This window comes from Podarcis muralis, chromosome 10 (assembly GCF_964188315.1).
Source record: "Podarcis muralis chromosome 10, rPodMur119.hap1.1, whole genome shotgun sequence".
In the NCBI taxonomy this organism is placed as follows: Eukaryota; Metazoa; Chordata; class Lepidosauria; order Squamata; family Lacertidae; genus Podarcis; species Podarcis muralis.
This window is the reverse complement of record NC_135664.1, coordinates 45,689,640-45,705,528: the sequence shown is the minus strand read 5'-3', so window position 1 is coordinate 45,705,528 and position 15,889 is coordinate 45,689,640. Positions and strand designations below refer to the sequence as shown.

The following is a 15,889-nucleotide window of genomic DNA, read 5'->3' as shown; positions in this document are numbered from 1 at the left end:
TGATGCTTAGAAAGGTCAGCCCTTGCCTTTATGTGCCTCAGCCCTTGCCTTTATGGCAATATCATTATGATCATCATCATCATTATACTTTCCACTGTGGACTCACCTACCAGTGGCACATGGCTCTCAGCCGAGAAGGGAATGCAGCCCTGGAGCTGAAAAAGGTTTCCCATCCCCGGTCTGTTTGAAGCTGCTGGGGATTGTTTTCACAAAGAAGAATTTATCCAGGTCACTACCACCTGATGAATTATTTCTTCCCTCTTGCAGAAGATGCAAACATTGATAGCTTATATTCATAAAAACTTGGTCCCATATAAAACATAGTGACTAAGGCTTTAGTCATCCTGTTATATTCGGGCCATCCAGCAAATATTTTAAACCACACAAAAGACTGAGATCACACAACATACAAACATAATTGTGTTTTTAATATATATAAAAAGTTAAAGCCACTGCCTTTGACAATATTATTTCATCTGCCCTTTATTTCTAACAGTGTTCTATCAAGTTGTATTAGGACTAGTATTTGAAAGATGGACACCCTCAATGGGTGAACATCATATTGACCAGAACAAGGTCATATGTTTTGTATTTACAAATCTTCAGCCTAATCTTCTGCAAATGAAGTTTGTTTATTGCCGAAAAGGATAGGCTAACTAAAATTCCACTGGGGAGAGTTGCATCAGAATGAAGAATTTAAAACAAAAGACTGGACATTCTCTTGTTAAACATCTAAATGGCAAGAAGTGTAATGGAGGCAGGCAGAAGGGAGATCTGGTGGAAAACAAAAACAGTAGTAAACATTGTACAAGTGACAAGACTCAGCTTTCACAGAGTTATTTTAGTTTAGTAAGTGAGAGGTCTGACAAGATTTAGACCAATAGTCTCTCGATAGCTTGTTGGACAGACTGAATCTGTGGCTTTAGCTGTGAGCCTTCTTTGATAGTAATTGAACAGGCAATGACAGGCCGAGAAACACCACATGCCCGCCCCAGGGCCTGCTTGGAGCGCACAAACACGTAGGGCACATTCTTGTCCTCACAAAGTAGTGGGAGGTGAAGGATGATCTCAAGGGGCTCCGCATCTGCAGCCATCACAATGAATTCAGCAATGCCTCTGTTCAAAGTTTTAGTAGCTGTGGAAAAGAAATGGTACAATGAAAACTCCATTTCCTCACTCTGCCAGGACTCACTCAGTAAAATCAAACAAGCAGCTAGTTGCAACATTAAGAGGGCAAATCCAATGTAAAAGGTTTTATGTACCTATCTATTGGATAATTGCTTGGATTCTACAAAAAATTAAGTTTCCGTTACTTCTCAAAGACAAGCTTAGGGATTCAAAGAACTTTTGGGTGGATCCTAAAACTTCCATTTGCCCACTGGAATTTTTGGCCATGAACAAAACAATCTCCCCAACTAAGATTGCTTATTTGTGATAACCTTCCTGCTACTGCCCCAAATTTGCAGAACTGGAATAGTGAGTAGGAAAAGTCAGGGTGTCTGGACTGATAGTAGCAAGTTAATCTAATCACCAAGATCAGGATGACAACCACAGAATAGGCAGAGGTGTTTGGGGGCATATTTAGGCAAAGTACGAACTACTTTTTCCACAAGAGACAATGCAAACCTAATGCTCTACAAGAATGGGCAATTAATGGTACAAGCTCAACCCAATCTCACCTTCATTGGCTCCTTTGCGTAGCTGTTTGTAATTACAGGACTGCTGTACAAGATCAAGCAGTGTCTTGGTGAGTTGAGCATCAGCTAGTGGATAAGCTTTAGGATTCACTTCTGCCTCAGTCTATAGAAGGAAACAAAGAATCAAGGTATAGGCAACAATTTCTCTTTCTTCAAGCATTTGCTGTTACAGCTGCCTCTTTCTGTGTAACCTAAGATAGTTCTGTAAGTCTGTGAGTTCCTACAATGGCTAGGTCAATGTGAGAAGGGCCACATCTGGTTCAAAAGAGACTTTCCACTGTTCAGGTATTCCATTTTTCCAGCTTCTCTCAAGTCAATGAGGAAAAAAGGCAAAATACATACTGGCCACAGAACCCAGGCAGACTAAGTAGTTATTCAGCAATGAAACTAGCTGACAATCCTTGGGTTAGCCACATGCAATCTGCCTAACCCAGAGGTTTTCAACCTTTTCGAGTCCCTTACCCAACTACATCCTTCTGCGGCACCCCTGTGGGGCTCAGGAGCCCAATTATGTCACCCCTTGCCTGCAGAGCTGGCAGCCTCTCACCCTTTTTTGAGCACCCTCCCTTGTGGAGTGTTCCCTCAGCCTCCTCTCCTTATGAGTCCTTTGGGCAGCTGCCGCCTCTGGTCTTTGAGCTGCAACCCCACCCCAAAGAGAGGTGCCTCCCTGAGGCACCATTTGCCTGCGGAGCTCGTAGCCAGCTGTGCAGGCCTTTGGGAGGCAGAGAGGCAAGAGGGCATCGGAGGAGGGAGGGAAGAGGGTCAGGGGCCAGTATTGTCCACGGCACCCCTGATCATAATTCAAAGAGGGTCAGGGGCCAGTATTGTCCACGGCACCCCTGATCATAATTCAAGGCCCAGGGTGCCACAGCACACTGGTTGAAAACCATTGGCCTAACCTCACTCGGGGCTCCTATGGGGGGGGGGTAAAGGCTTGATTCTTATGTGCATGATCATGAGATGGTTGGTGGTGGGGAGGGGCGAAATAAAAAGAGCGGAAGTGAACCGGAGAAACTAGGCAGTAGGAGCACGTGGGTGCCAAGATGAAGCCCTGGCCTCCCTAACGTGTCTACAAAGGCGCTCCCAAGCGGCACGAGTGACGGCGAAGTTTCTCCAATAAATCAGAGCTGCTTAAAAAAGCGCATTAACTTGAACATTAAAAGAAGCAGCCGCCTTGTGAGTGAAGTCGAGGCTTCTTTGCTTCGCACGTGGCAGCCCCCCCCCCCTTTCACAGGAAAGGGGCAGGCCATGCCGGGGAAGCCTCTCCCTCGTTCCCCACGTGTGACATTTCCACGGGCCACCCCCTCGCCCCCTTCTCCCGCCGCCAGTACAGCCAGCTCGGCGTCCTCGGCGACCCCCAGCGCAGACGGGAAAGCGGGGTCCCCGCCTGCTCCGCCCGCCTCGCCCCGAGTCCACTCACCATGTCTGCGAAGCAGAAGAACCACTCGAAGCGCCTGGCTCTGGATCGATCCTCTCGGCCCGAAAGCTTCACGGAGGAAGAGCCTCGCAACGCTCTCGAACGCAAGGCAGACGCGCGCGCTCTTGGAAGTGACGTCGAGGGGGAAAGGGCAGGAAACTCCGCGCAGGCCTTCCCTTAGGGAGAGAAAATGAAGCCCCACAACCTCGCCATTGCGACCTCTAGCGTTGGCGGACTAGGAAAGAAACTCTCAGGAACTGGACCGGACCTCAGAGGGGATGCGGCAATCTTATGCGCATTTACCAGGGAGTAAATCCTATGGAGCCTAGCGGGATCGCCTCCTCCATAAAGGCGTTTAATGAAATTGATCCGGTGGTTATTTTGAGCCAGCCAGCCAAGAGTACAACTATGTAGTGCCTGGTCCATCCACAGTATGCCGCATCCACAATGTGCTTTGATTCAAATTTAGGTTTTACCTGTTCCCGACTCCTGTGCAGCTGGCAGCGGCGAGACAGAAATTAAAACAGGTGTGACTCTCGTCCTCAAAATTACATCAGCTTGCCAGGAATAGTTTAACCTGAATTTACAGACCACAAGGCCGGTGGAAGCTGCCTTATGCTAAATTAGATCATCGGTCCACTTAAGTCCAGGATTGCTTACACCGAGTGGCGTCGAGTTTCCAGAAGGATAATTCGACATGGAGGTGCCCGAGATTGAACCTGGGACTCCCTGCCTACAAAGCAGGTACTTAACCACTCAGCTACAGTCCTTTCGGGGAAATCTAGGAATAGTCTAGAATCCTGCCCGGATGTGCACATGTGGATGCAATCCTTAAGGTCCAATTCACTTGACAGTGCAATTCTACGCAGATTGTATGAAGAAAGACTCGCTGAGTGCAGTGGGGTTTCCACTCCTTAAGTGGTCATTAGGGAATAAAGCACAATGCACTTCTTGGGATTTCTGAGAAGGCATGCTTAGGATCGCGCGGCAAGCCCCGCCTTTGTTTCAGGTGCATTTTATCGGCGTGCAGGATTTACACGCCACGTTCTTCCAAGCATAAGAAATTCCAAGCAGTTTTCAACAGAGAGAACTATACTAAAAAAACGAAGGGGAAAAAAAAACCCCAACCCACAACCTTTTAAGAAAATGATCAACCTGTGCTGCAAATAATCATTCCATTCCGCAGGATGACTCCGTCGCTGGGCTCTACACATCCGCGAAGCCGCCAGACAGCAGCCTCGGAAGCGCTACAGATTCCGCAGCAGGCTTCTCCTTCGGACGGCGCTGCGTTGCGCGGCAGGCATTGCGCCTGCGCAAACATTTGCCGCCAAATCTCTCGCTCTTGCCTTATCCGAGAAGAGGGAGCGAGAGCGGGGAAGGGATGGAGGCGGCGATGGCGGAGCTCCTCGTTTGCGAGCGGTTCCACCCGCGGCACGACCCCCGCTGGCTCCTGGAGCTGCCGCCTTCGCCGCTTTGCTTGGCGTGCGCCATTGAGACGCTCCAGGATGGCGGGGCCTCGGTGGGTGCGCCCGTCTCTGAGGCACCCAGCCAGCAGCACCCATTCTCCCTTGCCCCTTGCCTCACCTTCCCGGTGGTCTGTGTGCCCTGTATTTTGGGGCTCTGACCTATCCGCAATGCAAGGCCTCTTGTTTACTCTTGACATTTGTTACAGTAATGATGATGGCGCCATGTACATAAAATAGGCTTTACAAAGAGGCTTACAATTAAGTAAGAAAGCAGGGCGTAGCAGGTAGTGGAGCTGGATGAGTGGATTGTGGAGGACCCAGGAAGGGATCTATAACTGGGTGATGGAGGTAAAAGGCACAGGGAGTTTTATATCCTGTGTTCCATTCTAGGAGGAAATTAAGAGTGAATTTGAAAACTTCCAGTACAGGTTGGCACGAGGCTTTAAGCTTTGCTTATTTTTCTCAATAAATAACTGATACAGTTTTGCTTTTCTAATATTTAGCTAGTACGCAAGAAACATGTGCTTTCCTGCCTTCGGGATGTTCTGATTCGGCATGCAACCCTGGTCATGCCATTGCTTGCACAAGACGAAAGAGTGTGTGCTCATTTCATAGCAACTTTGTTTGGTAAGAGAAAAGCATACTAACTTGGTGAATGTAACAGGTATAGAAGTATTACTCATGGCTTTTCTGGGATAGAAGATTGGAAGCAAGTATTTTATTCCACTATGGTGTACCATAGAGACTAAGCTGATGGAAAGGCCAAACTAGAATGTTAAATGTGTGATTGTGTTTAACATGTCTATTCTTTTCCTCTGCCCCTGGTAAATAACAACTGTTGGTCTAACTGTTAATCACAATTATTTTCCAAGTGCATTCCAATCACAGGGATTTGGGGAAGGATGTTGAAGTTTAGAGGGACACATTTTCTCCCTGTGAATTTCATCTACTTACATAATAAGAAAGAAAAATTATAGCCATTTTTGGATTTCCCATTAGAGTCAACAGGGGTGAAACAGAGCTTTGGATTTAACAGATCAGATTTGCACCTTAATAATGAAGCAAATTGGAACAATACATGTGCTAGTAAATATTGTGGTTTCTGTACACCCCTGGTTATACTCATTCGTGAGAATGGCTTTGGGAGTAATCCCTGAGGAAAAATCCATCCCCACTGCCTTGAGGGATGTCTCTGGGAGAAGAAAAGTCTATGCAGTAAACACTACACAAATCTGGAGTGGAGTCCCTAAGATAATTGGATGGCGCCTTGTATGCCTCCTGGCAGTTCCTGCAGCCAAGCTGGTGCCAAATATATTCATTTCCTTACCTTTGCTCCACATCAGTGAGGCCAGAAGCCATAGGCACAGCCACTTCTCCTTTCTTCAGCAGCAGCAGTTGATCTGTTGGATGGTTGGATCTGCTGCCCCTGTGGATCTTGCCAGCTGAAACAGAACTGTTTCATATTGCCTCATTAAAAGGCTGACCCTGGGTGCAATTCTAACCCCCAGATATACCACATTCTAAACTCTCCCAGCTGATTTATCTTGTTTCCTGCTACTCAAGAGCTGTGACTCTCCTAACCAGAAGCCCAGGTTCATGACACCTAGAATAGGGTTACCAAAAGGGGAAATGTGATCATGCTGGAAGAACGTATCTTTCTCCTCTGCCCCTATGATCTTCATAAAAAATTCTAAGCCCTGCAGCACAATCCTGTGTATGATTACTAAGAAGGAAGTTCAATTTTGTTACAGATGGGAGCCCCAGTATAGATTACAAAAAATAATTGTGATTAATCTGTGGGTTGATCTTAACAGAGATATTGCAAACTGTGGAAGATGGCAGTGTACTGGATTTACTCATTGAAGGTGAGAAGTAAATGGTGAATTGCTGTTGGGTATGGGAAGCAATGGGTGTGGGTGGCGCTGTGGGTTAAACCACAGAGCCTAGGACTTGCCGATCAGAAGGTCGGTGGTTCGAATCCCCACAACAGGGTGAGCCCCCATTGCTCGCTCCCTGCTCCTGCCAACCTAGCAGTTCGAAAGCACATCAAAGTGCAAGTAGATAAATAGGTACTGCTCCGGCGGGAAGGTAAACGGCGTTTCCGTGCGCTGCTGTGGTCCGCCAGAAGCGGCTTAGTCATGCTGGCCACATGACCCGGAATCTGTACGCCGGCTCCCTTGGCCAATAAAGTGAGATGAGCACCGCAACCCCAGAGTCGGTCATGACTGGACCTAAGGGAAGTGACTGGACCTTTACCTTTAAGGGAAGCAATTACTGTACTATTTTTAGGTCAAAATTGCATTAGCTTTTTTATCAGCATAAAAAGCTCCAATCCAAATGAAATGAGGAATTTCATAAAGGTTGCAATCCTAAACTCACTTTCTTCAGAGTAAGTTTTATCAAACAGTGTTTGTTAATCTGAGTAAACACACTTAAGGTTGCACTGTGTAGAGAGTAACTCAGCTTTTAAGATTTTCATACATTTTTATGAGAAAACACGTACGGAAATTAAATATTTCTTTCCCCCCCCCAACTTAATTTTTTATTAGTTTTCATCAAACATACATTCATTGTATTAATACATCTCACACATAGCATTAGCTCTATTAATTAAATATTTCTGTAATAGTAGCTATGGTTAATGCAGAGTTTACGCATCAGGACCCCTTCCAACTCTGCAATTCTATGATTCTATGATACAGATTTCAGTAGAAAATGACTCAGTACAGATATTGTAATGAACCTTGAACCCGACAGCCCAATCCATTCTTGAATTGGGTTGGAATTCAAATTGTTATCTCAAGTGAATTGGCATAAAAAAAGTAACTGGAACATACTCTTAAGTGGCTTTCTTCTCTCAAGCCATATTTTCAAATACTTCCCTAGTTTTTAAGGAGCTGTGTAGTTTAGCAAGGAACCTAAGGAGGTTGACTCTATAGGTCTCAGCTATTGGAATTCAAAGAACACACCCAATTCTTGAATCAAAATTACATTAATACTATTTATGCAAACTAGGAAAATGATTTACCAGCTTCACATGAACCATCTGCTGCACTCTTCTTAACAAAGCCAAGGTTTTCCATGAGCTTATTTTTTGGTAGAACAGATGGAATAGGATCACTGTGCAGTGATTATGAGCCAAGAAAACACGTCTCAGTTGGTGGGTGTTGAGGAACTGAAACACTTATGATATGAATACCTGACAAATTAATTTATGTTTCCTGAGTTGTATTTCTCTCTCTGTGTCCTGCTCCGATATGTGGAGGAGAGAGCCTAGAGTATATTTATGAGAAAACAATTTTCCCTTCACCTAAGCCTGAAAAATCATTCTCTTGAAAGATTTGCTGACATCAGGACCTATTGCTCTGGTTGTGTGTAGGGATTTGCTATTTCTTGATTTCTCTTCATTATAAATATGACACATGGCTGTTGACTTCCTTTCTGTTATCATGTATAACCTTATGATGTAGTGCTTGAGTTAAAGGGAAAGAGCAAGATGCCCTTTTCTCTGATAAGGAGGCCACATTCCCCCCCCCCCCAACTCCTTTCAGACAAATGCTCTGTAGGGAAGAGCTGCACTGGAAAGGCTGGTGAGGCAGGTGGGGTTCAATATTTTATTATGTAATAATGCCAGCTGTAGGGCTCATCCACACTTCCATTTGCCCCTCTGGAAAACCCGCGGTTTAGCGCTGAATCGGAACCAATGACAATTGGGTTTTCCGTGGATTGCAATTTGTTCCAATTTAGTGGTAAAGAGTGGGTTTCTCAGGGGAAAGCAGAAGGACAGAGACAAAACTGCTGGGACCGGTGCCTTCTAGGCATGAGATAAGTGGAAGTGTGTGAGAGACAGTAGTCACAGCAAAACCTATTAAAAGCAAGTGAGAAATAATAAAAAATAATAATTCAGAAAACTGGGCTCAGGGCGGCTAACAACAAATTTAAAACAATTGATGCAACAAAAAACAGCATAAAATACAGTATAAAGCGTGAATAACAATAAATTCAGAATTCAAAAATCAATTTAGGGGGGAAATGTGTTGTGCCTAACCTTCCCCTCCTTGTGTTCAGTTTTGGTACTGCTGGTAGTAGGACTGAAGTTGGAGCGGTACCTGCACTATCTATTGGATGAATGTCAGAAAGAGGTTGGTACAGATTATTTCTTTGCTGCTTCAAATGTACAGATTCCCACTCCTACTTATGCACATTCAGTATGGCTCTCACTCTCAGGCTTCTTGCCTCCTTCCAGTTCAGCTCACATGCAAAACTCTGGCCTTTGTCTTTCTCACTACTAGCCAGGCAAGGGAAGGAGCCCACCCAATTGTCCTTTGGCACAGAACAGCTTCCTTTGTTATACTAATGGCTAGACTTAGGTGACAACTTGTGGGATGCAGGTGGTGCTGTGGTCTCAACCACTGAACCTCTTGGGCTCACTGATTGCAAGGTCAGCAGTTTGAATCCACATGACGAGGTGAGCTCCCGTTGCTGTGTCCCAGCTCCTGTAAACCTAGCAGTTCGAAAGCATACCAGCGTGAGTAGATAAATAGGTACCACTGTGGCAGGAAGATAAACGGCGTTTCCATGCGCTCTGGCTTCTGTTACGGTGTTCTGTTGCACCAGAAGCACTTTAGTCATGCTGCCAACATGAAAAGCTGTTTACAGACAAATGCTGGCTCCCTAGGCCTGAAAGCGAGATGACCGCTGCACCCATAGTCGAATTCAATTGGACTTAACTGTCCAGGGGTTGTCACTTAGGTGACAACTACATCCCTTGCTTGGCTAATTCAACAATGGAATCCTTCATTGGATTTTAACCCTGCTGAATGCAGGACCTCAGGAATCACAAGGGACAGACATCACAACTATTAACCCTCCCTCCAACACGCATCAGTATTACTCTCCTGCAATAAATTGTAAATTCTTTTATCCTAAGCTTTCATCTCTTGTCTGTTGCTAATTCAGATGTCTTTGGTTGCTAATTGGTTGCTGATTAGTATAAGTGAATGCAAAGTGTCATTTGCTCTGTGCTTTGCCACTTGACTCTGACCAAACCTCTGTGCTTCCTGTACACAAATGTTTCCCCAACATATGCACTTGAAGATAAGTGATAACAAACTTGTATCAGTTCACTATGTGGGTGGTGGTGTGAGGGCACTTCCTTCTGAATAGCAAGTTCAAAGAATGCTAGGGAAAGCAGAACTATATGGACCCTGCCATGCAAGTTGCAGTGCAACTGTATCTGTGAGGTAAAGCGCAAAAAGATAGTCTGCTGAATTGTCTTGTTGTTGTTTTTTATGTAAGGACATTTTCTCACTGCTTTGATTTTTCACTTGTTTGCCCCCACTATAGTTATGCAAGGTAGCTGCCACAAGAAGCAGCTTGCCCATGTTTATTCTTCTTGGAAAACTGGCAGACTCCATCCCAATTTTTGCTGATGTATGGGTGGTTGAACACAGTAAGTATTACAAGTACAGTGGTACCTCGGGTTACAGACACTTCAGGTTACAGACTCTGCTAACCCAGAAATAGTACCTCAGGTTAAGAACTTTGCTTCAGGATAAGAACAGATATCGTGCGGCGGCAGCAGAAGGCCCCATTAGCTAAAGTGGTGTCTCAGGTTAAGAACAGTTTCAGGTTAAGAACGGACCTCCAGAACAAATTAAGTTCTTAACCCGAGGTACCACTGTAAATGCAGTGTTGGAACTAAGAACGCCTGTGAAGGTGAGAGATTTTGTCTTTTTAAATGCTCCTAAAAAATTTTGTGGCAGCAAACAAGGAGACTAAAATGTAATCTTGGCAAAGCTCATGAAAGCCATTCACAAGACTACCTGTTCTTTTTTGGAGAGGTGGTGGTCAGCCTTGTAAATCTAACTAAGTGGAAATGAGTGTTTAGTCTCTAAGGGGCATAAAACATTTTGTGCTTTAATAGGAAGCCTTTCCATATAGCTAATGTTGACTCATTCAACAAATTCCAAAAATATTTTCAATTTCCCTCTATGAGGAAAAACCACAAGCTTATGTCAAGATCCACAAATATGGTGTATTGAAACTGGACATGAGCAGTCTTTGTGAGACTGGATTAGTAGATCAGCCTGCTTCAAGTTTGAATAAGTATCCAAATGAACAAATCCAGACAATGTTTTGGTGAAGGAGAATGTTTTTTCATGCCTATATGCGCAAACACTGGGTGAACTAGAGAAGGAGAGGCACACAAGTGGGACGTGATAAGCAGTAGCAACACCAAGCTGCTGGGACACAACAACTGGAAACATGGCAAAACTCTAAACTGAGAGTGGTTAGCTAGGTTGACTTACAGGTCTCTGTATGCAGAGGCAATAAAAAGATCCAGGAACTTAGACTAAGGGCAGCATGTGAGGTAGTAAAAATGGAAGCAGCACAACTGTGGGATGACCTTACATCAAGGATGACTTGGAGATGATTAGGGGTTTTGTCACCTGCTATTTGTAAATAGCTGAGTTTTGTAAGACTACCATTTCACAAGCCAGTAGGGTCCCCATTTGTGTATGGAGGAAAGATTCAATAAGGTGCAAGGTTAAATTGTTAAAAAACCCAGAAGTTAAACGTACATACATACATTGTGTTTATTTTGATATCTCATATTAGCTATGTTATCAGTTATCAAGAACCAAATTGTATTTTGTGTGTTTTTTAAGTAAAGGGATTTGTACCTTGATGTGCAGATGTAGTATGTAGGCTCAGTTAACTTTTTTAAAAAATCAGTTAGCTCAGCATACAGAACCAATGAGCTTTCTGGGGATAAGGGTGCTCATGAGGAATAATTGCATGAAACTCAGGATGAGGGTGACTGTCTCCTCTGTCTTCCTTAAATGATGCCCCTGTTGGCCAGCCCACAATTGACAAAGTTATCAGTGTTTTCTCTCTTTACAATTGCCTTTTCTGTTCTCTCTGCATGTAACATGATGGAGCATCTGGCTGCAGGTTTGATGTACCCAAATGAGAGCATAAAGGCTGCTGTATGTTATCTTTATGGCAAGCTGTACTCTGTCCCCAGTGCTGCAGAGAGGCTGTTTGTTCATTTCACAGAGAGGCTGTGTGGCCTCTTTCTGACTACTCTAAAGAATTCACAGACCAAGGAGCTGCAAGTTAACTGTTTGGGTAAGGTGCTCAATCAGTGGAATAGGAGGGGAAGAGCTTGGGATGTATTCTCAAATGCTGCTAGTAATGCCTTTCATTCTGGAATGCTTTGGAATAGAAAGTGGAAGAAAGCAATTTTAAAATTCAATCTCTTATCATGCACATAAGGATTTAATTTGCCTTTCAGATTCTGAGCCCATGTGTAGGCATGTTGCTAGTTTTTTTCCAAAACCAAAAACAGCCCCCCCCCAAAAAAAAAACCCTCAAGGTTGGGCACCTAACACAAATTTGGATATGCTATGCTGTACTCTTATGGTCAAATTTTAATCAACAAAAGTTGAGTTGATTGATTTTTATATGTATATATGCAAATTTAGATCTATGTCATATTAAGTTGGTGAATGGCTGGGTTCTTGTTGGCCCTGCACTTTGTAGAATGCCCAGCTGCTCTGTTAGCAAAATAAAAAAGTTGTTTTTTTAAAGTGGGGAAGGGACAGGAGATTTGGAAATTGGAAGCGTAACTCCTTAATAGCTAACCATCTGTTCCAGGCAATATCAGGAGTCAGTTTGACTTTACAGAGCCAAAAAAAAAATGTTGAGGGACAATGGCTTTTTGCTTTTCTGATGGAAAATGGAAAATAAAAAAATCTGATGTAGATATCTGTATAGATAATACAATATTGCTTATAGAGTGGTCAAAATATTGTTTGGTAGTAGAGCAACAATAGAATCGGAATCATAAAGACGTTTCAGAACCCAATGATGTGATGTTTAAATATCTCTTGTTTTGTTAGTTTCTCATTTTCTTTCCCCTTGCTCTATTGCAGGTTTGCTAAAGCAGCTACTGAAATATGATAAGTTTGTTTCAGTTATTATGAGTAATTCAGGAAAAGGAGCAGATTCTGCAAGCCCAGAGTTGTTTGAGCGAGAAAGTCCATTACCTTTAATGATCAAGAAGGTAATTGCCAAAAAGATTTAACCCATCCTCCTAACAAATCTGGTGCTAGATTTGATATTATTCTGAGTTGACGCATTAGTGGTGAATGCTGAACTTGCTTAATGGCAAGTTTTTGTTACGTATTCACTAAATATAGGTATTAGTGAATACCTTGTGTTGTAGAAGAAAATTAAAGGTGCTATGCTGCATCTAAATGTATTCTGCGAGAATGGGTGGGAATGCTTTTTCCTGGTTGCACATGGGGTCATTTTCATAATACCGTTATGAGTTTGTGGGTGCAAGACACCCATAACTCTTGGATTTAGTAAGTGTTGGAGTTTAATCAGTGCTTGGAGTATTAAGATGGGCTGCCAGATGCTGAATTTATCCGTGTCAAAATACAGGCCAAACCAGTTTTTCTGTGCTTGAGAGATGGGCCGTCAGCAGAGAACAAAGATAGGGAGGTGGGCCATCATCAAAGCAAAGACTGTGCAAGCCAACAAATGGAGGGAGCCCCTCTCTGAGCTCTGAGATTGTTAGCCAGAAGACAGTGCCAGTTTTCTAGGAAGTTTTCTAGGGTTTCAGTTCCTTGTGGCAGGAAAAAGGAAAAAGGGGTCAGCCTTTGAAGCTGGGGGGGGGGCAGGGCGGTCAAAGCATAATGTGGGCTGACAGTTTGAATCCAAGGTGGCAGCAATGGGAGAAATGGAACCATCATGGAGTGTAATGCTGGAAGCCCCTCCATCGTAAGCTTAGGTTGTATATATCTGTAAATAAACTGCATATCATAAAGACACCACAGTCTCTGTTGTGCCTCATTTCCAAAGGAAACACAAACCCAGGGTAAGTGCCTGGACCCCTAGAACTTCGCACTGCACAAAGATTGGGGTAGTGTGTAACAATACAATGGATGACGCCCATTATGATTACTAGAAGCAGCATATACAGCTGTTTGATGTATTTGCCCATAGTTTTGTGATTATTCTAACACCATTTTCTCTGTTCAGTTTAGAAATAAAATCTATTCAGATGGTTTGGTTTGCATGCCAGAGTAAGCCTAACCATGGTTTAGCATAAATGCCTGAGTGTGTGGGCTCCTAGAGAGGAGTTTGTGGTTGGCTTGCTTTCCTCCAGTTGTCTTGCTGCTGTGTTGTACTGATCTAAGCCATGGTCCAAATTCGGGCTTGTGGTTTAGCTCACTAGATTAACCATGAATTGTAACTAAGGTCTGTCATATATTTTTTTATTTGTAGTGTCTTTGGGAGAACTAAGCCAAGACCCCAAGAGTTTTCAGTGAAGCAGCTGCTAAAATGTAGAAAAACCCTCTTCATTTTAGCAGCATCTTCCAGTTTATGAGGTGATGTCAGATGATTGACAGGTAGGTAGTCCTACCTCGTGTCAGATTTGGCCCATGAGGCACAACCTGATCAAGATCTGGCCTGCAGAGCCAAAAAGTTTGCCCACCCCATGCGTAGTGTGACATGCGAACCAAGACATCTGAATAGTTAAAAATAATTCTTTAAATAAATATTTGAATGCTAAACCATGGCTTAACTTAGTGTGGCTCTATGACAATAGCATTTCTTTTTAGCTTAAATTATTATTCTTCTGATTTGCATTTGGACAACATATTTTTTTCTAATGCTGCAGTAATTAATGTAGCAATGCCTCTTTAATACCTAGTCTTATGTCTTTCACAGCTGTTATTGTCTAGAGATGAGGTATTACAGGTAGCAAGTGCTCAGTGTATGGCTGCTGTACTGGTGCATTCTCCAGCAACATATGCTCCTGCCTTTATCAATGCCGATATCCCAGGTAACAAAAATAATGTGCTGTTGTTTATTGTTTGCCAATTTGCAGGTTATCATGGTACTTTATTGCAAAGCTATGTTTGGAATAGTTGCAGCTATTGCAGCACTGTTAACCAATAATACTTCAGAGTGATGTAAACTAGAAATTGTAAGCACAGTATAAGGAGAATTTTATGCCCCACGAATAACACTTTGCAGTAATCTAACCTAGAGGTTACTAGAGCAAACAAGACCCCCCCCCCAATTAAAAACAGTTAAAATAATTGTAGGAGCAGAGTTGCAACTTGCACAGCAGCCAGGTCAGTAACTATTTTTTCGCCTTTCTTTTTCCTTCGCAGGGAGATGGCAGAAACTCCCCCTGGTAGTTTCAAGACGTGGCAGAGTTTTATGTTAACATTTACTTCTTTTGTGTTTTTCTTTATTTTCCATCCTTTTGGGAGTAGTTGTGTTGGGCTCAACTGATGCTAGAATACATTTATTTTTGTTTGCAGAGTTCCTGTTCGAGTGTCTCTTCTGCATGAGCGAAATTCTCACCTGGTCAATTTATTGCTGCCTGCTGCTGCTGACTGAGGAACAGCTTTTCTTTTCCAAGTGTCACACTGTCTATGGTAAATCACGATTCTCCACAGCCTGATGGAGTTGCTGCCATGTCATTCAACATTTCCACACTAGCCATTTGTCTGCAATTGCTATCCATTGTTATCTCATCATTCTTTGTTCATTAACTTTTCAGAGAATCCAGATGATGACATTGCCCAATCATTGCATTCTAGGGTTTTGTTCGTTGTCCTTCCATGAGTTTTTGAACTTTATTTGTGGCTGTTGTTCTGCAGTGTAATACAACTGCAACTCCACAAGTACTACTAAGGCTTTTAAAAAGCTGCAGTGTCTTTAATCAAAAGCTACCTGTTCTGATCATTTATTGTGTCCAGTTCGGCATGACTGGGAGACAGGTGATGAATTGCCTCTTAATTGCTCAGCTTTTGTTCCCTGTGGCTTTCCTTTCATTATTTTCTTTTCACTTTTATAGCAAGATAATGCCGCTTCTCTGTAAAAAGATGGGGGGGGGGCAGATTGAGAAAAGCAATGAGTAATTAAAGTTTAGATCCCCTGCAAAATGGGGAACTGAAACTGACTGAGAGCACGACCTTGGGAATCCTGCCATCTTCCATTCTGTGGACATGACCAAGGCAGCTTAGACATCATTGAGACAGGATGGTGAACATGTTGGGAATGTGGGCTTGGGAGAACACATCTTTGTTTGAAATTCTGTCCTGCCATGTGCTACCCCAAATCCTTGTGATGTGGAAGGTGTTCAGGCATTGCTCCTGACGGTTATAAGTTGCCCACGACTCACATCTATAAAGCAGCATGCTCAAAGTACTTCACATATGTGGTGATGGGCTAAAGTGAGCCCAAACAGCCTCTATCACTTGATGTACAGGAAATAA

The 15,889-nt window shown here is 43.4% G+C and overlaps 2 protein-coding genes across 3 annotated transcripts in view; one reads left to right on the top strand and one right to left on the bottom strand.

Moving 5' to 3' along the window:
• Positions 1-409: 409 nt before the first annotated feature.
• On the bottom strand, positions 410-4,368 carry SNU13 (small nuclear ribonucleoprotein 13). Its single transcript, XM_028747737.2, has 4 exons — positions 4,270-4,368; positions 3,118-3,290; positions 1,680-1,800; positions 410-1,135 (listed from the first exon to the last, which is right to left on the bottom strand). The coding sequence occupies exons 1-4, from the start codon at positions 4,286-4,288 to the stop codon at positions 873-875; spliced, it is 576 nt and encodes a 191-aa protein (XP_028603570.2). The 5' UTR covers positions 4,289-4,368; the 3' UTR covers positions 410-872.
• A 35-nt stretch (positions 4,369-4,403) lies between these two features.
• The window catches only part of MEI1 (meiotic double-stranded break formation protein 1), a 35,540-nt gene continuing 24,054 nt past the window's right edge, over positions 4,404-15,889 (top strand). Inside the window, exons 1-9 of one of the 2 annotated variants that reach the window (XM_028747739.2) lie at positions 4,404-4,633; positions 5,084-5,207; positions 6,395-6,445; positions 8,649-8,722; positions 9,927-10,032; positions 11,511-11,714; positions 12,521-12,651; positions 14,328-14,442; positions 14,930-15,046. In XM_028747739.2, coding sequence (XP_028603572.2) covers positions 4,496-4,633; positions 5,084-5,207; positions 6,395-6,445; positions 8,649-8,722; positions 9,927-10,032; positions 11,511-11,714; positions 12,521-12,651; positions 14,328-14,442; positions 14,930-15,046 — 1,060 coding nt within the window. In that variant the 5' untranslated portion in view covers positions 4,404-4,495. Of the gene's footprint in view, positions 4,634-5,083; positions 5,208-6,394; positions 6,446-8,648; positions 8,723-9,926; positions 10,033-10,476; positions 11,715-12,520; positions 12,652-14,327; positions 14,443-14,929; positions 15,047-15,889 lie in introns of those variants that run through there. The other variant, XM_077934928.1, reaches the window with a different exon arrangement.

Excerpts from the sequence above, each read along its gene's own strand:
- SNU13 (XM_028747737.2), bottom strand. Across the intron at positions 1,801-3,117 it reads TCTTCTGCTTCGCAGACATG|ACTGAGGCAGAAGTGAATCC; the intron begins GTGAGTGGACTC and ends TTCCTTCTATAG. Across the intron at positions 1,136-1,679 it reads ACGCAAAGGAGCCAATGAAG|CTACTAAAACTTTGAACAGA; the intron begins GTGAGATTGGGT and ends TCTTTTCCACAG.